Raw genomic sequence first — 21881 nt, 5'->3', positions numbered from 1 at the left:
CTGCTGAAGTATATAGTGTTTTGTCTGTATAAAGCCTTTTCTCTGCCCTTCTGACCAGAGAAGTACCAAGGAGCGGGTGAGCTGAGTCCAGGCCACAGGAGACCTCCACACTAGGGAACACGTGGTGGGGTGGGGACCGTAAACACCCCAAGTTGCAAAAATGCCCTTTGCCTCCAGTGCCTGTAGCGAGAAGAACGGCCAAGCCTGGGGGGTACCACAGGCGTGGTGTGCTGACACCCCAAAACACTGGGATGCATCCCACCCTCACCGGGTGCCCTCCTGGTGCCGGTGCCACAGGCTGCCCTGCCAGTGACCGCGTGATATTTTTTCCCTGCTCTCTTTGTTCCAGCTGATGCAGCAGCAAGCGGCGATCATGGCGTCGGTGGCGCAGGGCGGATACCTGAACCCCATGGCAGCCTTTGCCGCGGCCCAGATGCAGCAGATGGCGGCTCTGAACATGAACGGCCTGGCAGCCGCCCCCATGACACCAACCTCAGGTAAGGGGACAGCGGGCTGGAGAGGGCAAAGGGCAGGGAAATTTGGCCACATCCCACAGGACGCCTGGCAGGACTAGTTAGCTCTCCGTAGCCAGGTGAGGATCAGTCTGCCCTCCCAGATGGCATCAGGGGAGGTTTGGATTGGATATTAGAAAAAGTTTCTTTCCTGAAAGGGGTGTAATATTGTAACACAGTGCCCAGGGCAGTGAATGAGTGTCCATCCCTGGAATTATTTAAAAGGCACGTAGATGTGGGACTTAGGAACATGGCTTAGTGGTGAACTTGGCAGCGGTGGGTTAATGCTTGGACTCGATGATTTTAGAGGTCTTTTAGAACTTTAACTATACTGTGATTCTGTGGCACTTCCTTCTCAATCTAATCCCATACACAACTTCTCTTTAGCTCTGAGAACCCTCCAAACGTCACAGAACATCCCACGGTGACCTACACTGGTTTATTGGTGCATATATGTGTCCAAGGCATCAGTGCTGGTGCTGTCACAACCAGGCTGGCCCAAAGATAAACAAAACATGGTTTCTGGTGAGATGCAATGTCATTAACAAGATAAATTTTGCCTTTGGGACACATAAGCCTTTCCCCCTCTTGTGAAATAGGATAGAAGGTACTCAAGGAAGACATCTGGTGCTACCTGGAATGAGGGTGGTTGGTGAGGGGGTTTCTGGCTGCTGGAACAGAGACAGATAGCTAGTGAAGGGCTGTCAGGATCTGGTTAGGCTGTAAGAAGCCCATTCTAGGAGCTGCAGTATATGGTTCCGCAGGCAGAGAAATAAGCTGAGACAGAAACAGGACTGTCTTTTCTTGGGGCTTGAAGCACAAGATTACCATTTGGTCAGGAACAGGTCAAGGAATCACCAGCTCTGGTAGGCCTGAACTGACATATGGCCTAACAGCAGGGAAGTAGGGAAGCAGGAAAACTGGGGCCAAACCTTTAAAGAAGTGAGGATTTGGAAAGCTTTGCAATATACTAGAGTCTGGTAGGGATGAAGAGGACTCAAAGGTACATCTTGAAAGGACCATTTGTAATAGAATATCACGAGGGACTGGGGGGAGAAGGGAGAGTAAGAAAGTCAGATCTCATTCCACAAGACTTTATGGAGACCCAAGGAAAAGCACTTGACCCAAAAATCTTATACTGCACATTTAAAAATATATGTTTACACAATGATAAATGTATAAACAAAAAGTCGATGGAGCTACTGCAAACCCAAATAAAAAAGTGGCTTAATTATATGTGCACCCTTTAAACCCGCTGCTGGCAAGATTATCATATTTGCATTAGCTAGATTTGTTTTGTGTTGGTGGGAGCAGAGAGAACATCAAACAAAGACTGCCTGGAATTCAAATATTGTCAGAGCCTGGAAAGCTGAATCCAGGCACTGGTTTGCCATGGACCCACCACAAAAGAGCACAAGCTCTTACACATAAGTATATTCTTGAAAATGATCAGTTCTGTGTCATGGGCATGAAAACACCTGTACAACAGCCAGATTCTGTGCCTACCATGATATCCAGCTATGAAAAGTATCCCAGCTCTTTTTTGGTGTAATCTTTTCCTCTTTCAGAGTCATAAAATCATTAAACAATTTAGGTTGTAAAAGACCTTTAAGATCATCAAGTCTAACCATTAACAGCACTGCCAAGCCCACCACTAAACCATATCCCTCAACACCACGTCCGTGTGCCTTTAAAATACCTTCAGGGATGACAACTCCACCACTTCCCTGGGCAGCCTATTCCAGTGTTTGACAGGATGAGGGAACTGTTAAACTTTCACTGTCAGAATACAGGAGAGGAAACTCATGTTTTTTACACTCTTTCCGGATCACCCGTGACTGGTCATTACTGAAAATAAGATGCTGGTTTAGATGATCCCTTGATGTCTTCATGGCAGCCAATTTTGAACTCTCCTAATGACATATTTTCAATCACAGAGCCTATTCACTTTGGTGTTATTGCAGATTTACCTTGAATGAGTAGCTTCCTTCATGAAAAATCTCTGTGGTGGGTTGTGGAAATGTCCATTGACAATTATTCCTAAGGAGAAATGTTTAGACTTTGAAATTACTCCTTGTATTACTACAACACTCACAAAGCATGTGATAAGGTGCATAGAAAATGTTTCACATAATGTCTGAGCAAGCAAGCCTACAACACTAGCAGTGATTTCTGAGTAGCCAGGAGATATCTGAAGCCTAACATTCATTCTCCTGCTGGCTTTTGTTAGCATTCAGAAAGCCAAATGGAAAATGATCATTCTGCTTCATAGCAGGATTTCTAGTCATTGAAGTATATCTTTGTTCTGCCTTGGAAGGAAAATGAAATATTTCAAAGTTCTCAGGAAAAAAAAAAAAAATCCAGGCACTGGAAAAAGTGTTAGGAACATTGGGGAAAAAAAAAAAAAAAAAAAAAAAAAAAGCATTTTGATCTTTTTGAAGCAAAAGAAAAAATTGTGCTAGAAAAAAAGATTCTGGTAACCCAGAAGTCCTAGAGGCTTTGGAGCTATTGGCTCAGCACAGTGCCTCCATGCTTCAGGTGTCTTCAGGCCCCCTAATCCAGCTGGTTTCCTGTGCATCTCACCTCTAAGAGAGTGGATTCCTGGGAATATGACCATAAGTTCATTCATTCCCCATGGGAACTAGGAGCTCAGAGTTTTGGATCCAGGCAAATCTAACAGATGAGAGAGAGTATCCATCTCACCTGGCTTTAACCATACAAAACTTAGACATCTAATTTGAAATGCAGTCAATGGAGTGCAATAAGCACTCCTTGTGGGTAATTCAGACCAAGAAAACTTTAATGCTGTTTGTTGTCATTTTAACAGTCTTCCATCAAGAGTCAGGTTTATCTCACACACCAGTCCGTAACTGTGAGGCAATTAATTTGACATTTCTGAGAGCTTGGTTCAGGTTTTACATTCTTCCTTTCTTCTTTTACGTTTACTGCTACAATCTGGGTGAAAAGTGGGTCTGGCAGTGGGTCTGCTATCCTGTTACCTGCAGAGAGTGGCTGGAAATGAAATTTTATTCAAGCTTCCTTCCTCCTTCATCCTCTCCCTCCCTCCCTCCTTCTCTCTCCATGTTGTAAATCTGCACCTGGTGTAGCTACAGCAAGAGACCTCAAACAAGGGATGAAATCCACAACTGGCATGCACCACCACCATTTGTTTTCCACAGTGGCATTATGCCAGTTTTACTCCAGCTACAGACCTGACCTCTCCAGGGGGGTTCTTTATAAGAAGAAAATTAAAGAATTCCAATAAATATGCCTAAACTTCCTTAGACACGCACAAAATAGCAAGCACAAATCCCTTGCTGTAATTTTAGAAAAAAAAATATTTACATTTTCTATGCAAATAAAGGAGAGATCCAGAAAAGCAACTGAAATTTTAAGTAGCCTTTGTGATTTGCAAGCTGATGGCATATGCTAAGAGCATTGCCTTTGGACTTCAGTTGCCACTGCTGGCTCCCTGTACCTCCACAGAGGACATTTTTAAAGGCCAACACGATTTAAATAAGAAAAGGGGAAGCAGCAGCTTGTCTGCCCAGGGTATAAGAAATGAGCTGAAACAGTGCCTTTTTTTTTGGGCTACTCAAATCTGAACATATTAAAACATCTCATGTATCCATAGTGGCTTTCTTAAAGCACCAACACAGATTTAAGCAGTTGTTAAAAGTGTTACTGGACTAACCCATCATGGAATGCTGCTGTGGTGAAGAAAGTATCTTCAATTGGTTTAAAAGAGAGGTTACTGCAAAACTGGTGCTTTCAATCAGTAGTATACCCTGACACAGAAAGATAATATTGAAGATAAGACAGTTTAACTTCCCATGCACACCTAGCAAGAGAAAAATATGATTTCAGGCTCATTGAAAACTCATTTTTGTTTTCTGAAATCATCCTGAACATGTTGCAAGAAGAACAGACAGTCCAGTCATTTTACACATACATAGGAGGAGACAGTGAGGTAGCAGAGGGATTTAATTCTCTCCCCAGAAATTTAAGAATTCTCTGCCAATGGGTGACAAGATCCCACTCAGAACATAAAGACTAATTTGTTCTTCTGAACTAGCAGGATTACAGTCCCCCACAGGATGCATCTGGGAAGAAGGAAAGAAGTATGATGCCATGAAAGTAACAAATCTAGTCCAAATTTTGCCCCCATTCATTGGGAGATATCTGTTAAAACTGTATGAAGTCAAGTTTGGGCCAAACAGTGACATTAAAAAAATGTATGACTGGCTACCTTTAAGCTACAAATAAACTTGACAAGTCTTTTAAGGATCCCTAGTGCTGAGAAAGTTCAGAATGAGTTTGCACATGAAAGGTGTCTTCATGAGAGAGTGCAGACAGAGCAGTCCTGGAAATCAGTACACCCACAGAGATCCAAAGGGAATCTTGTAGGAACTGCTGTAGAAAGCTGGGGCTGACAGTTTTTGGAGGTTTTTCAAGCTTTTCTTGAGTGCTTTCTGAACACAGGAGCAGTGGCAAGCAGTCCCTTTATTTGCTTAACAGCTTGGGAGTTTTCTCATGTCTTGTTTTTTTTGCGGGTGGTGGTCACAGCTGTTGTGTTGGCAGTTTTCTCCATGAAGTTGTTGTTTGCAGTACTCACCAGCTCTGCCCTTGTGTCCTCCCCATTTGCAGGTGGAAGCACGCCTCCTGGCATAACTGCACCAGCTGTGCCTAGCATCCCATCTCCAATTGGGGTGAATGGTTTCACTGGCCTCCCGCCGCAGGCTAATGGGCAGCCAGCTGCTGAAGCCGTCTTTGCTAATGGCATTCACCCTTATCCAGGTAAGCCAGACCAATCCTGTGCCCACAGCCTGCTCCCTCAGTCCTAGGGATACTGTCCACACCCACAGGCTTTGCCCAACAGGAGCCTGTGGCATAGGTTCAGCAAGATTATACCCCACACCACCAGGGCTCATTATAGCATTGGTGTATTGTGTCTTACGCAGCTACAGTGTTAAACGGTTCAATCTGGATGATAAACATCAAGGGCATGTTGGAGGTGGAAAAACTGTGTACTGAATATTTGAGTGCTCATCTGCTGGATAGCATGTCTGGTGAATACAGTCAGGACAACCAGCATGTTTTGCTTCAGCTGAAAATGGACATGACTCCTGAGCAGTTCATGCTGGCAGATCCCCTCACAGTACTCCCAAGGGTCTTGCTTCTGGTTAGCCTTGAAGGAGTTGTGCTAAGCCTGTTTGCACCCAGCATTGGTATCTCCTGCTGGAATTCTCCTGCAGCCACATGGCTCTGGGAGGATGATCCAAAGGGTCAACATGTCTGCTGACCCAAACGGCTTCCTGTGTGAAGGGAGCAGGTGTTGATCTCCAAAATGCTCACTGCACACAAATCCTGCTGCCTTACCAGGCCTGGAGAGTGAAGCTCCATCAATACAGCCTGTGAATGGGCTCAGGGTCACCCTTTGGTGGGTGCAGGAGAACTGCTGCTGGGATTCACACAGTGTCCAGCTTGAAGATGCCAGCACTAAAGAAGTGATTTTGCAAGCTCTGGCAGTCAGAGGTGAATGAGGAAGATTCAAGGATACATACCTGCCCCTGTACCTTTATTTACAAATATACATACAGTCTAAAGCTGTAATTACCAAGAACTCAGGAGTTTACCATTCCTTAATGTGCACCTACATTTTTTCAGTGTCCTTGAGATTTGAGATAGCTCTCTCCTCCAATACACTTCCTCTAGAAAGACATTTTTTACCATTGTTGTATACATACTAATGGTAACAATCATAGCAACAAAAAATTAAGTAATGTTACTAATTGATCCTAATCACCAGCTGGCAAAGGAGTATTTTACCCTGGGGAATTGATAGATTGATCTAGTCTGTTAGGAAATCAAATACTGAGTTAGATGCTCCAGCCAAAAAGCCCAAAAAAACTCTGAGAAAAAATAATTCTTTCAATCTTAGCCAGTCCTGTAAACTCAGAAGATTCATCATCATAGGGGACTTTCTGAGCTACATGGGAAAATATCACATAACATAGAAATACCAGAATCTTTCCTAGGTATTGACAAATAATTATCCTCCTCCCAACAAACACTTTGCAAACATGTCGTTTGAGTTCAGCTCTAAGCAGAATTAAAATCAAGTGACTTACTGCACTCAAACTTAGGCATGTGTATAAGTGTTTGAGCAGCTGAAGGGCTGGGGAGCTTTTGGAGTCTTATGAAAGCATGAGAAGATTGCAGGGAGCCCTTAGTATGCTCAGTGAGCTCAACCACAGCACTGAGAAAGCATTCTGTCTTTAAGGTTACATAAACATGGCCATCTGTTCTTCTGTCCATTTATTTCAGTACCTACCTGTTTTCCAGTCAATCATCTCTCTGCTTATTCATCCATTTATATGCATGTCTGTTCCTCTTTTCTGGTTTATTTATTTAATTTTGATGATCCATTACTGTGGGTACCAGAGAAAAGATGTTCTTTCTAGCTGAATCTTAATGGCTTGAGCTTTTGTTACTATCCCCAACTATCCCCATAATCAAAGAAGCCTTTCAGTTAGGTATTTCATCCATGGTTTTGTAAAAGTCAATGGCCTTAATCTGATTCCCTCTGAGTTTCGGAGAGACTTGCTCAGGCAGCAATTCACAGTAAGTCCCTGCACAAACACCAACAGGCTGACACACTGAAAGCTGACAGTCATCCTTGCCCCTCTTCGCTGTGGGCAGAGACTCCCTTCTGCCAGTAAAGCTGACATCCAAACAGTCTGAGCTGTGTAAAGTTTGGCTTTATCTTGGGGTAACTTCAGCAATATATTTGTCTTTCTCATTGCTCAGCTTCCCCATAACATAGTGACACCTTAAGTTATGGCAGAGGTGTAAAGGGAACAGTGGCAGGTCAAACACTCACCTCTCATTATGCTTCTATCTGTCCCTGAAACGCTGAAAGCAAGTCCACGTAGCTTACATCATGCATTTGCTCCATCTAATCATGTTCCTTCTCATGAGCATGTATGCACTCTCCAAACCTCTCCTGCTTGCCACAGGCTTTACTCAGTCCTGGAGCTTAGCAGCATAAAAAATAAAAGGATTAGACATTTATATGGGTAATGAGAACATCCACAGCCATATTAGACGGGATAAAATGTAGATAGGACACAAAACTTCATGCTTTATGATATAAGCCAGCCACTAATTGCTTGGGGTTAGAAAGAAATTTTCATCACTGGGCAGCTTGTTCCATCATTATGGGATTTTTCTCACTCTCCTCTATTGCATCTCTTACTGCCCTGTGGTTCTGCATGGCTCTGTCTCTAAATGCAAGGGTAGAAATAAAATATTACAGCTGAGCAGGCAATTGCACTAACACTATAGAGAAGGGAAGATCATGACAGTCCCCATCCAAAGGCAGCATCTTCCAAACAACTTTCTTTTATGGCGTATCTCTCATTCTGAAAGTGGCTAAGACTGCTGCAGTATTATGTACATAATCATAGTCTTGCTATGATTATGACTCGCCACATATTGTTTAAATCCTGAATATTGCTCTCAGATACTCTTTCATACTCCACAAAAAATCTTCAAATGTGGGTTCACACCATTACGGCCTGTAGCAGAATGTTCTTTGTTGCCTGAAAACAGCAAAACAGGACAATGAACATCTCTAGAGGCATGGCATCCATATCATTCAGACCCTAATAAATTCCATTAATTGTGCAGTTTGTCTACATGTTCACTCGTCTGACCAGCCATAGTATTTTTGATGCTGCATCCAAAGGACTCCAGAATACCACAGTCTTTATAAAAACAGGTCCATATTGAATAATTGAATCTTTTTTTAAGATTCCCTTACACTGGTAAAGGGATGTACATGGTATCATTTCAGTCCGACTACCAAACTATCCATGGATTTGTGGCAAAGGCCAGAGTACTTTGAACATCCCTACTCACCAGGGCTTTGATCACAGCCCCTGTCCCTGCAGGAATTAGCTTTCTCTGTTAATCTGGTCAGGCTATGGATCCATGCAGTGGCACTAGAAAACCATTCCTTGCAGGCATAACCTTTGCAAGCCAGGGTCTCACCTTCTCCAAGATCAGACAGTACATAATGCCTCAGTGCACTTTTTGCCACAGAGTGAATAACAAGGCAATAAGTATTTCCCCTTCCACTAGTCTAAGCCCCTTTGGAGATTTGACCTTTTTGTGTATTAATTCCTGCCCTTTAATCTTTCAGTTTGCAGAGCTATTGAACGTGGCAAAGTGTCACAATATATAGTGGGGACAAAGAGCTGTTGTGCCATGATCTTGTGAGTCACTTTGCAGCAGCACAAGAGCGTTTGCCATTTCCACATTAGTCATAGTAGCGGGGATTACACTCTTCTGCCAAAGCTTCTTAGCCACCCAGAGCCCAGAGCCTCTCTTGTAACCCTGTGTGATGTACAGTAACAGTAGAGACCATCTGCACTGGCTTCTGCTGTGTCTCACATCATCAGAATTCTGCTCTCTGGTTAACAGGTCCTGCCCTGCTGAATTGCATTGTGAGGGACTAGACAAAATTCTCACTCCAAAGATAAAGCCTCTTTGGTAAGAGAAGGGGAGGGAGACATGAGAAAATCATGAGACTAAAGGGCAGCAAACAAGAGAGAGAAGGGCTTGCCTGTCAGCCTATCAGTGAAATGAGAGAACTGGAAGAAGGAACAAAGCAGAGCTCCCAGAAAAGTGAGGACTGCTCCATAATCTTCCATCCAGTGATGTGCCCAGAAAGAAGTGGAAATACATCACATAGCATCTTACATCCCCTTTATTCCTCCTGGGCCAAAGGATGTCCAGAGCCAGGGATGGGCCAGTAGTATGGCAGCTTTGTGGAGCCTTAGATGGGGAATGCTTTCACAGGTGCCGAGTTCTTCAGCTTCCTGACAAGGGGAAGCAGAGGGTCAGGCACTGATCTCTCCTCTGGTGACCAGTAACAGGACCTGATGGAAAGGCCTGAAGTTTTGTCAGGGGAGGGTTTGATATCAGGAGAAAACTTTTCACCCAGAGGGTGGTTGGGCAGTGGAACAGGCTCCCTAGGACAATGCACCAAGCATGACAGGTTCAGGAAGCACTTGGAAAATGCTCTCAGGCACATGGTGTGACTCTTGGGGTTCCACTGAGCAGGATTTTGATGATCCTTATGGATCCCTTCCTACTCAGGATATTCTGGGATTCCAATTCAGTGCATTTGGTCTCGATTTAGGTTGCTGAGGAAACAAAAGCTAAGTCCCCTCAGTTCCTTGCAATCCATTAAAAGTGTGTCACCTCATTTACTATTTTCAGGCACACAGTGGTTCTGTTTCTGACTGCTCACCCCTTCCAGGACTGGCTCTATCTCTCCACTCTGCAGACCCAGCACAAGTTTCTCCACCACCACTCCCTTTAGCACACAGTGGGTACATCTGGGCTAGCAAGACAGCAACCTCCACTTCATATCCTCTTCAGGGTCCAGCCCTCTCTGGTGAGGACTAGCTGTCAGTACAAATGGGCAGCCAAGCCTTCATGCCCACATTTTTCCAAGTCACCACTGAGACAGGCAGTAAAGGTGTACTTCACAGGGGAATTCCTGTTTTGTAGCAACTCATGTCTTTGTAACTGGACTATGACCATCAGTTCATTTTCCTTGGCTCAACAAAGAGGTACCAATTTCACCCACTGCCAGCAGAGACAGCATTCAGACTCCATCTGTAATTATTATCATTACCCAAGTTAATTTTGCAGTGGAGGAGTTGCTAGCATGTAGTCATGACGGCCTTGTCCATCAGCTTGTCAATTAGCAGCACTGCTGATGGACAGGCTGCTGCTCCAGACCAATGAGTCCAGTGTCAGTCCTGATCATGGCAGGCACCATCCAGTGACACTGGGTAGGAGCAGGGCTTCTTCACTAGTGCAGGGAGAGGAAAAGACTGGCTTCCCCCACCCCAGTGTCTATCCTGATATTTCAGGCCCGAAGGGTGTCAGACAGGAAGAGTTTAGAGAGAAGGTAAATCAGGAGAACAGAAAAACAGTGACTTGCCTGCACACGTAGAAGGTCCAGGATGAAAACCAAACTCCACAGCATTTGGTCCAGCCATACACTATAGCCTAGAAATGTGCCTGGCTCAGCTGCCCTGAGGCTAAGTTCCTCACTGCAGGAAGTCTCTGGCTCTGTACTGTTTGCCCACCCTAAATTTCCAGGTGAGAGCTTTCCTGTTCATATTTTGTATCAGCAGTCCCAAAAATGCAGCAGTGAGCACCTGAGACACATCATTATGTCGGAAGCATTCATTTGACCCATTTGCAACAATCTGCCATGTGCCATGAAGTATGCTTTACTGGTAAAATAAACAAGTGGAGGAATGAACTCATTAAAAACTTGATAACAAGTTGCCATCTTCAGTTGCAGTCTAAGCCACTTTAATGGTGCCATGTACTTCCAGAGACCATGCTGCAGATGTAATGAATGAGGTTGTTTAAGACAGTTGCGTGAGCCTTTCCAGAGCAAAAGGGTTTTCTCCTCTGATCTGGAGGAAGGTGTAAACACAAATCAGGCTCTGTGCTGATGTTTTCAGTAGCATCCATGTGAGTTAAGACTTTGAGCTTTATTTTTAAAGATGACTTAAACTAAGCTCCCCCAAAATATGGATTTAGAGTGCCTTAAAAACTTTCAAAACCTGACCCTGACATATGTGATTATGGCCTACAACAAAGAGAGGGAAGTCTGGTCCTGACTTTGCTGTTGAATGGTTGTCACCTTGACTAGCCATGTCCACCTGTCTGCATTTCTGAGTTGTCTGTGTCTTTCTTGCTGTGTTATCTGGAAGCTCTTCATTGCCAGACATGTCTCCTGTCATGTTTTTGCTCAGCATCCATCTCAGAAGCAACCTGATTAGGCATGGGGCTTGGAGGTGGGACTTTTAAGAAAATAATAAAGATAATCCTGGTTTCCATGACTGAACTAGATGAATGTTATAGTAGGTCCATATGCTGACCCAAACAAACACCTACAGTAGCTGGGGATGCTACCAAGAGGGCTTTTTCCTACTAACAGGATGAAGCAGAGGACATATAAGCCCTGGATTTCCTTGTTCTTTTGATGTGTAGGGGAAGAGACAGAGGGACAGCATGTCTTTAACTGAGTGGTGTCCACCCCTAAATGGCAAAATGAGACTATAAAACACAGGATCAGCCTCTGTTTTCTGCCAGATCAGCACATTCTTTCTGTTATTGCAGTTATTGTTGTGTCTGAATACCTAATTAATTACAACAGTAAGCGCTGGCTTCTTTAATCACAGCATCAGCTGTCCTAATCAATCTTAATAATATGGAATCTGTACTATGGCACCCATGAATTTTAATCTACATAAATTTCTTAAGACCTCTCGCAAGCTTGTTGTACGAAATGATATAATTATGGATATAGATTAGGGCTGTAGAGAGTGATTTAAATTGGATTTAAGGAGAAGGTGAATAGAGCCCTCCCACTCAGTTATTTATTTATTTTAATCCTGGCCTTCACATAGATTTTTTTTTTTCCTATCATTATGTTATTACCCCCCCCACACTGACTGAACAGCACTGCCTCTCTTTGATTGCCCTCCTCCCTCACCCACCTTCCCAAGGGTAATAGTGGCCAAGCTGCAGCTCCTGGGAGAGGTGTGGAATACCTCCAGGACAGTGAGAGGAATGGATAGATGGGGCAGAGCTCATAATATGCTGTTTCAAACCTATACAGGAAGCATCTCTGCAAAATAGAGTGAAATAGATGGAATTGAGCATGTTAGTCACAAAATGCACAGATATTCAGAAGCAAGGAGTGGAGAGAATATCACATGGGAGTAAGACTACTCCTTCCACCAAAGAGAAATCACAAGGCACCTTAGAGGCTGAAAAATGTGCCAGGCTCTGCTTTTGTCTTTCAGGAGCACTGGACTACTCTGGTTTCAGAGAACAGACCACTATGGCTTTCTCCTACCTGAGCTGGGATAGGGAGGCTGTCCCATAGTCCACTGAGAGCATTGGAAGGCCCCTTTTGATGGCTCAGGCAGTAACTATCATCCTTTTTCCTCACCAGCCCACTCACTTCAGTGCAGATCCTCATGATTTACACCCATGAATACCACAGCAGACTCCAGCTCTCTGTCCCCTACAACCATTTTCACCTGGGACACCCATATAACTGCTTGTCTTGGACAGACACTGGAGCCAGGCTACCAGCACCTCAGGAAGGATTCTTTATAGAATATCACTTAAACCAATTTTATTTATTTTTAACAACAGGCTTCATTCTGCCACCTCCATCCATTCATTCTCTGACAGAAGCTAAATGTCAGACCCAACACTAACTGAAAGCCCCTTTAAAAAGCTGGATTTCAATCTAGAGATATATCAGGAGTAAGAAAGTTTCCTGGTGTTAATTTTAAAGCACTGGTTTTTCATGCTGACTTGGGAAATCATCCTCGCTTTTTGGCATCAGGCAGAGGATTTGGAAAGTGACATTAACGGATCTACTTTCTTTGAAGGACTTGGGAGTCATTTCTTGACTTCTGCCTAATGAATAAGTGCTGCCTTCGTTAAATTTATATTTATGGCCATATAGTAGGTCATTGGCTTGTTTTATGTCTCCAGGTTTATGGAAGGTTATCTGCCATGGTCACCTTGTGGCATCTTGGCCAGGATTGTCTTGCAAAGAGACAATTGTATTTGAGCAAGATTTTTCCCGTGGAGATATGGAAATGATCAAATTAATATAGAGGAGATGTCTGGGGATAAGGCTCTTGCCCTGAGCTGTCAAATGAAGTTACTATTAGCATCTGTTTTCACAGTACACCTTTAGTTTGCCCTGGCCAGGCCAGATCCTCAGCTCCTGGAAAGCAGCAAGGCCACAGGGACTTCAGTGGGGCTGACATGATTGATGGTTGTCCTCTCAGGACCCTCTCTGTTTTTTTTTTTCCTTTACCAGCTGATCCTCAGCATTTACATTACACCACCTTTAATCTCAGAAATGTCTGTATGTTGGACATGACACCTCCATGGGTCTGGTCACAAGGAAAGCTGTTTCAGATGTTCTCCCTAGGCACAATTGCACAGAGTCAGCACATCCAAGGTCTTTGGATGATGTTACAACTTAGATACATGCTGATTCTGGTCCAAAAGCTGCTTTAAGGTGCTCTGTGATATCCACGTCTCTCATCAATAGCACTTACCAGCCCTTATACACCTGTTTACCTTGTGTGCCACTGTGGGCTTGCACCCTGGCACAAACAGCACACAGAGGAGCTGAGGTGTTTTCCCAGCCCTGAATGTTTGTGTTCAACTAATATTTTCAGTATCAAAGAAGACTGGCAAGCTGGATGGGGAAAAAGGGTGACTGAGGCAGGGTAACTCTCTCACTAATGATCTATGTGAAGGCCACCCTGTGAAGTTATGTGTATCTTATGGAGGAATAAAGCAACCTTACCTGATGTTCTTCTGGTGCTGAGACAGAGAAATTACTCCTATCTACCAATCACTTTGAATTTTAGCACATGGTGGGCTACAGCCAAACCTAACCCCTGTGGTAGGTTGACTCTGAATTGTGAGCTCCTTGTGTATCTGAGCCCATAATGAACTCCTCATAGGTCATTAACATGTAAGAGGACTGTCACTTTACAGAACACAGCATGGCCACAACTTCCTCAAATGTCTAATCTGTGTCTTGAGATTTCTGGATCAATACCAGCTGTTGGTTTCATCCATGCTACGTCTGGGAGCACAGGCAGTTATGCCCTTCACTAGGTCTGATTCATTTACAGGGTGAGCAGCAGCATGAAGATGTACTCATGGCTGCCCAAGATGCCTTGGCTTCCTGCCAGGGTGTCCAGCCAGCCCTGGAGTCTGTGTCCCTGCATCTTCATAGGCCGTGTTGGCCAGCACGGACACGTCCACTGTGCTGAAGTCACATCTTCATTTGCTGAGTAAACACAGTCTTCAAGCTAAGGAAGGCAAGTTCTTCAGTGAGCAGAGGTCATCACTTTTAAGAGGTGCCAAGTTAAATTCCTGCTGCTTGTGACTTACCACAACTTTTGCTTTTCCCAAATGGCCAAGGCAGGGTGTGAGACTACAAGTAAAACAGAGCCCCAAGCCAGGAGTTGCTGCCTCCCCAGAGGTGCTTTGAACTCTGCTTTTCAAGAGCATCCAGGGATGGTTGGGTCAATGTTAGGGCCCTGTGTGTTAGAACAGCTACTCTGTGTATTCTTTTCTCATGAGGAAGTGATTTCCAGATTGGAGCAAAGCTGACTGAAACCAGGGCAGAGCCTTCCCACTGGCTTGCATGTGCTATGAGACAAGAGGAAACCCCATGCATGACCTGGGTCACAAGGCAGCCTTGTGAGAAATACTCAGTTAGATATTACCCTTGGTAGAAAGTCATTAATAGTTGGGAAAATAATGAACTCTGAAAGCTTTAGTGTGGAAGGCAGAAAGGCTGCATTTCACAGCCTGTTATCCCAAACACTTCAAATAAAGTATTTGCCCAGTTCTAATATTTAAAGGTGGGCCATGATTATCAGCGTAATTTTCTTAAGCAGAATGTCTTAGTTCTGGTGGTCAAAATATGGTTCCAAAGGCAGGTGAGATATCCAGAGGTGGGATAAGCAGAGCAGCTCTGCAGTGAGACAGGTGGTCATATCCAGGAGATAGACTCAGCTGTAGCTGGGAGGTTGGGCAGTTCCCACATGTGTCCAGATAAGGCAAGGAATGAAGGAAAGGACCACAGTCAGACAGGTCCTGCCTAGTGACTTCTCCTGTATCAGTGAAGTGTCAGCCACTGCTAATTATCAGAAGGTCAGGGGGAGAACAAGCATGCCCGAATCAGCCTCATCTGGGGAGGAATGAAATACTGTAACTGCATTTCCTGAGCAGCAGACAACTGCTTCCACTATGCAATGAAGGAAGGACAATTGCCTTTGGGTCAGGGATGGCAGATCCTCTGCTTCACTGCAGTCTGCAAAACCATAGTTACAAAGATTTGCTTCACTCACCACAGGTTCCCTCACCTTTCTCAGGAGATATCTTCTACCTGACAGGACTTGAAGGGTCTAAGTTATTATGATCCATTCTCCTAAAGGGGTGAGGGAACTGATGTATTACTCAACTTTTCATAGATATTCAATTTTCTTGTGGAACAATACGACCAATATTCTGTTCTTCGAGGAAAACAGTTTTGAGCAGAGGTTAAAAAGAATAGACTTTAGTTGGTTTCTTCTTCAGGAAGAAAGGAGTAAGTAAAAACATTTTTTATATTTTCTGAACATTACCTCCATTATTTTCCTGGAAAAGCTACTCTTTAAAAAATGTAGTGTAGAATCTCTATTCTGCCTTCCACTGACCTCCCACAGGTTTTAATGTATTCTCCTCACACCCTTTTGTAAGAAATGAAAATCCTTACAGTAAGACAGCACTTTCCCATTTCACACATACACATATTGAGGGACTTGCCAAAAGTCAGCTAGGAAACCATTCCAGCCTAAGACTGCAATCCCACTTATTTCTTCCTGTGACTACCCCAGCCTCAAAGTCCACATGATCCAGTAATACCCATAACGAACAGGAGCTCCCAAGCCTTAGCCAGCTAATTGGGTTTGCCACCTCAAATTTGGTCGTTTCACCATTCCTCCTTGTATTTTGGGAGAAAAGTGCAAGACCTTGCAAGGTTCCGTCATGACCAATGGTGATCTTTAAAGTTAAGTTTCAAGCTGGTATTTCTATTTGTAAGAAAACACTTTATCCATGTTCCTTGGGTATGTAATACTCACGTATGACAACCTCCCCCACACTTTGCCATACAGTCAGTGTCTTTCCTTGGATAGGTGTATGGCACCAGATTTCCTTCCAAGAGGCCCCCACCTTTGCATCCTCCAAGCCTTGCCTCCAGCCACACCTCTGTGCGGGTAAGAAGGAAAAAAGGTGGGATGGATGTGGGAAAGTGGCAGTTCCCTAAGGGATCATCCTACAAGGAATAGGTTGGAGGGACTGCATAAATGTAGAACTGTGCAGTACCAATAAATACAAATTAAACTCATAACAAGAAGTGAAATATTAGGGCCAAGGTGACATTTGGACTGGAGGTTTAGCCAAGCTTTGCTTTAAATTTTTTATTGATGCAGATAAAGAAAGAGCTTATCCAACACGTTTCTCTCTTTTTTTTCTCCCTATCAACCAAAGGAGAGAAAAAAAAAATTCTTAACTAGCTTTGGTTGTATTTGAGCAAGACTTCAAAGTTTCACAAAAATAAACAGTTTTAGTGGGGAGGAATGCACACTTGTAAAGAGAGAAAATACACTTTGAAGCCAGCAAGAGACTGCATGCCTTATGCAGAGATTCACAGCATCCTCCCTGGAGCAGAGAAGTGGTGTCCCCTCCCCTCCATGCAGCTTCTTCTCTCTCACTGGGGGCTGCCTGGCAGCAACACAGCCCCTCAAAGGGATGTGGGGATGACAGGAGCCATTGCTTTGTTCTCTTCTCCTTCCTCCTGCTATGCCCCTGTTGTTTTCTGCTCTGATTGAAAGTTTCATGTGACTGTAGCTGTCACTGAGATCTGAGTTTGCACAGCACCTAGCACAGTGTTAGTCCTGGCTTAAGATGAGGGTTCTTTGGGGTTGATTAGTGCCAAAAATCTGCATGACCAGTGCAGATCCATAATTAAAGCTTGGGAAACGAGGAGAGAGGTTTATTTGTCCTCTGCTCCAAGGTCTCACAGGGTGATGGCTGGGGGACAGACCCCTCTTAGCCATCCTGGGGGGTTCTCCACATTCCTGTCCATAGGGTGAGTGAGTTGCTCCTCTTCAACCCTCAGCCCCTGGGTCTGCCTGTTTCATAACACATATTGATGATAAAAGATAAGGGGAGAGTGCCTTATGTTTTAACCCCTTAATTCCTTGTCTCTCTTGTGTCTCCACAGCACAGAGCCCCACTGCAGCAGACCCCTTGCAGCAAGCCTACGCTGGAGTGCAGCAGTACGCAGGTCGTTAGTATTAACACTTTCTCCCAATAAACCTTTCTCTTCTCTAAAGCCGTTACCCTCTGAACACACCTCAGGGGGCTGAGGGAAGGGAGGTTTTTACTGATACAGGAACAAGCTGGAGGCCACAGACTCCCAGATCCAAATTGCAACAACATCGAGATACCCAGGGTCTTCTCTCACTGAGGAAACAACTTCCTCCATTTCCCAGGGAAAGGCTCCCACTGACCTGCACCTCAGTGAAGCTTCATCAGCATGACCATGTCTGGTCTGCCTTAGCACAGTGCCCAAGTGCAAAATCAGGCCACTGCTTTGGAGGCCACTTTCTAAAACAGGTCTCCTGAGTGCTGCAGCAAAGAGGGAAGATGGGCAGCCACACCCCGCAGACCCACTGCTGCTGTGCCTGGAAGGGTATGGAATGCCTGCACCACACCCTTTTTCTTAGGGTGTGTCTGCTGGCCATGCCCCAGTTAGTCAGTCTGAGCTTTGCTTAAGAGCTATCCAGACATTCCCCTGCTGCTCAGCAGATTTCACCACAGCTCCCCGTGGGTCAGCCTCCAGTTGTGTGTCCTGTATGCCGAGCAGCTCCTTTGCAGTTGATGGACTGACACCAGCCAAAGTGACCTGGTGCAGACCACGACCCTGCCGTGTTCAGCCTCCCCTCACGAGGTGTCCACGGCCAACGTTGCGAGGAAGCTGCCACCCCAAAGTCATTATTTCCTGTGGTAACTGGAGCAATCATGGGTTCCCGCTGAGGAATGGCTATTATCTCGTGTCAGCACTGTATCTGGAAACTTAATTTAATTCTCCATGTAGGGCTTCATTTGCCGGTGTTTTAGTTATTGTCATTTATTGCTTGTGAGGTTTGATAGATGGGAAGCAACTCAACCCTTTGAGCTGTTAATTAACCCCTCAGCACACACATGGCCCCTATCCTCTTCGCTCTGGTCTTGCAGGCGACCCATACTCTGTATTTTTAGCAGCAAGGCACATCATCTACCATCTGTGGTAGTGAATGGCTCCCCTTGTTTGCTTGGTGGGGGAGCTGAGATGGAGAAAATTGTTTAATTGCAGCTCACTGTTTCTACTGTGTTTGTGTGAGAGAAAGGAAGTCTCTATGGGCGTGAAAGAAAATGTATATCCGAGAGTGTACATGCAACTGTGTCTATACAGCCTGTGGGCACATGAAGTGGGAAACATACGTGTGCGCTGTTTTTATGAGCATGGGAGTTAATCAGGGTGACAGAGATGACGTGGGGGAAAGGTGTGCGCATGCTCTGCGCATGGCTGTCAGCATGGGCATCTCTGCACTGAGCTCGTGCCTGAAGGTGTTTGTCTCACCAGCTGGAATGGTTGCATATCTCTGCTGGGAGTGGTCTCAGCAGAGTGCCCTTTTACACTGCATGGCTGCCCTGGGTGCCACTGCTGACAGAGCTGGAGGGAGGGAGGACGCTCAGGGCCCTGCGGCACCTCCTGAAGCATGACCATGTCTCTTACGCCACACCTCAGGCTGCACAAGATGGCCCTTCACAGACCCAAAACACAGGGGCAAAGCCCACGTCTAGCTTGGTGTGGTGGTTTGGAGAGAAAGCTCCTTGCTTCCCAACACTGAAATCTGTCCTTCTTTCTTCTTTCCCTTTCTCTCCCCTGTAGCTGCTTATCCTGCTGCTTATGGCCAGATTAGCCAAGCGTTCCCACAGCCACCTCCCATGATCCCACAGCAACAGAGAGAAGGTGAGTAAAAGTGATATCCTCCTTTGTGACCCCAGCAAGCCATCCCACCTCATTGGTTTCCCTCCTCATGCACCGAGAGTGTCCATTAAACACCCAATTGCTTTGAATCCCTGGTCCACTGGTTTTTCTGCATTTCTACACGTGGCATGGCGTCACTGTCACCAACGGTACTGTGGAGGAACATCCATGTGGGGAACTGCTGATGAGATCTCTTCAGTCTCCAGGGAGGAGAGCATGCTGGTGTGCATGGGACATGGAAAGACCGCCTAGCAACATAGCCATTAACGTCCATTTGGGGCCTCTGTTCGAGACAAGCAACAAGAATGCAGATAAAAATGCAATTGTATTGGAATAAAGAGCTTTACAGGAAACAAAGCACTAGTGGCCCTTTATTAAAAGCCAGTACTGTCATTTCAGACACCTTCTATTTGGAGAACAAGGCCTTGCTATTTAGAGTAGCTGATCTAGTCCTTGCAGCCTTTCAGCCTCCATTGATAATCTGGAAACAGCAATCAGACCTTGTAGAGCACAATCCCTATCAGGATGAGAAAAATCATACAGTAAAAGTTCCTATTTCTTTGCAATGACTATGAGAGTTGCCTGGGTAATCTACTCCACAGGACTGGATGGCTTCACAGAAGACATGAAGAGTAAGGAGAGGTGAATCTAGCATTTTTGCATGTAAATGCCTTGGGAGAAAACTGTGCCATGTAATATTTCCTTTACAGTCAGTGGGGGGCAGTGGAATCCTCAGAGGAAACCCACTTGGGTGGTTCCATTCCAGCTGTCTTCCAAAGAGTCTACTGCTCCCTTTTGACAAGAAGGAGGGGACTGCTTGCCTAAGTGAGACATTAAAGTCAGGTGCTCCAGCTTAGCAACTCTCATTTTAAATAGTTACATTTTAAATTTTATCCTCTATTAGATCACTAATTCAGACATATTCTATATTATATGTGTTATTATATGTATGTAATTACATTTAATATTTTAATACTGTGTAAGAGTCAGAATGAAATTAATCTAGATTACAGTATCAAACTAAAGCGTTCTGATGATCCAAAACTACTTTGGGGGAGAAATCTCATTTTGTAAGAAAATTAGAAATGTTGTCATTTCCATCTAATTTGGAATTAATTTTTTCCTATGTCAGAATTTCCTGGGGAACACAACTTCCAGCTCCTGATTAGCTCTAGTACATGTGCCTGCTGTGAGAACAGATGCACAGACCTATCGTATCATTACAGAGATGTTTCCCCCATGCTGAAGGACTTTGCTTTTTGTTACTTACTGGGGCTAGATTAAGCACAGGACAAAATGGCGAGCAGATCATTGCTCAGCAAAGTGCTGTGCCAGGAACCACCAGAAGCAGGGGAAAGCTGTGCTGCACACTTTGAAGACCCTCTGCCTGGAGACCCCTGGGTTCACAGGGCATAGTGTGTCTCTGTGGGTTAGGAGTGAGTGTCACCCAGTGGACGAGTTATAACTCTGCTCCTTCCTGCAAGCAGCAGGCATTGAGAATGAGCATGGATGGGGGACCAGCAGCATGAGATGAACCACCAGTCCAATGCAGGTTGCCATTCCCAGTGTCCCTCATTTTCCTGCACTGTTGAGAGGCTGTAGCTTTCTCTGCTTCTTGCTAGAGAGAAATTCTCTAAAGCACAACACTCCCCTTTAGCAGAGGGTCAAGACCTTTAAGCGTCTCTAACATTTAACAGGAAAGCACAGCCAGAGGGAAGTCTAACAATAGTAATAACAATGCTCAGTGCTGAGGAGAGTACTTTAGGCTTGCAAGGATGTGCACAAACACTGATTCATTAGTGAACCAGCCCTAGCACCACCATAACACCAGTGATCACATTGTTAATAACAATCTTAGCTCTCCACTCCTAGATCCCCACTGGATAACAAGCCTGGGACGTTTTGCTGCTGCAACATTCCTGTAGAGATGAGTCATCACTTCCACATGAGTACTGAGACTACTGCAGCTGACAGGGCACATAGGGTGGAACAGATCCAAAACTATCAAAGCTTAAGATAAAAATCTTGATTCAGGCTATGTCAACCACACAAAACTTGGAGGTGATTTTAAGTTTGTATGGTATCACTCATCTTGATGTAGTTTCTGAAACTCGGAGGTACAACTTTGTGGTACAAGTTTGCAACTCTTATCTGTGCTGTGCTCAAACATACTGGGCAAGCAGATGCAGAAGAGGCAATGAAATTCCAACCTCTGAGTGTTTGCTGTAGAGGTGAGATGTGCAGCTGACGATAGTGCTGCAGCCTGACTTCATACAACCTCATGGGACAGCCCAGTTTTAATTACTGTTGGAAATCTAGCCTCATCATAGCCTTTCCTCATGACATTGCCTCCTGGTGGTGGGGTGCAATGATGGACTGCTGATGTCAGAACAGGTATATGGAGTTCACTTACGTTGATGGGCACGCAGGGAGAGGTTGAGTCTGCAGCTGTCCCTGTGCTAAAAAACTGGCAATGAGCTCAAGTGTGAGGAGCACAGGCAGAGCAATGGCTTATTAATGGCGTAACTCAGGTCCAACCAAGCTGAACTAACCATGTGGTTCTGTGCCCTCGGTCACAGGTTTTTCCATTATCCAGCATAGTTTGCCTGTAATCTACAGAACTTCCATAAACT

At 44.8% G+C, this 21881-nt stretch overlaps 1 protein-coding gene across 20 annotated transcripts in view; it reads left to right on the top strand.

Moving 5' to 3' along the window:
* Window positions 1-21881, top strand: part of CELF4 (CUGBP Elav-like family member 4) — a gene marked incomplete at both ends in the record, with an annotated part of 677793 nt that overhangs the window by 630825 nt on the left and 25087 nt on the right. For 8 of the 20 annotated variants that reach the window (XM_082302226.1, XM_082302236.1, XM_082302228.1 and 5 more), the window contains 4 exons: window positions 350-497; window positions 5160-5309; window positions 17437-17502; window positions 19150-19230. In XM_082302226.1, coding sequence (XP_082158352.1) covers window positions 350-497; window positions 5160-5309; window positions 17437-17502; window positions 19150-19230 — 445 coding nt within the window. The remainder of the gene's footprint in view (window positions 1-349; window positions 498-5159; window positions 5310-17436; window positions 17503-19149; window positions 19231-21881) is intronic. The other 12 variants (XM_082302229.1, XM_082302219.1, XM_082302230.1 and 9 more) reach the window with 2 other exon arrangements.

The sequence above is a fragment of the Coloeus monedula genome, assembly GCF_965178545.1.
Source record: "Coloeus monedula genome assembly, chromosome: Z".
Lineage (NCBI taxonomy): Eukaryota > Metazoa > Chordata > Aves > Passeriformes > Corvidae > Coloeus > Coloeus monedula.
This window is presented reverse-complemented; position numbering and strand designations above follow the sequence as displayed.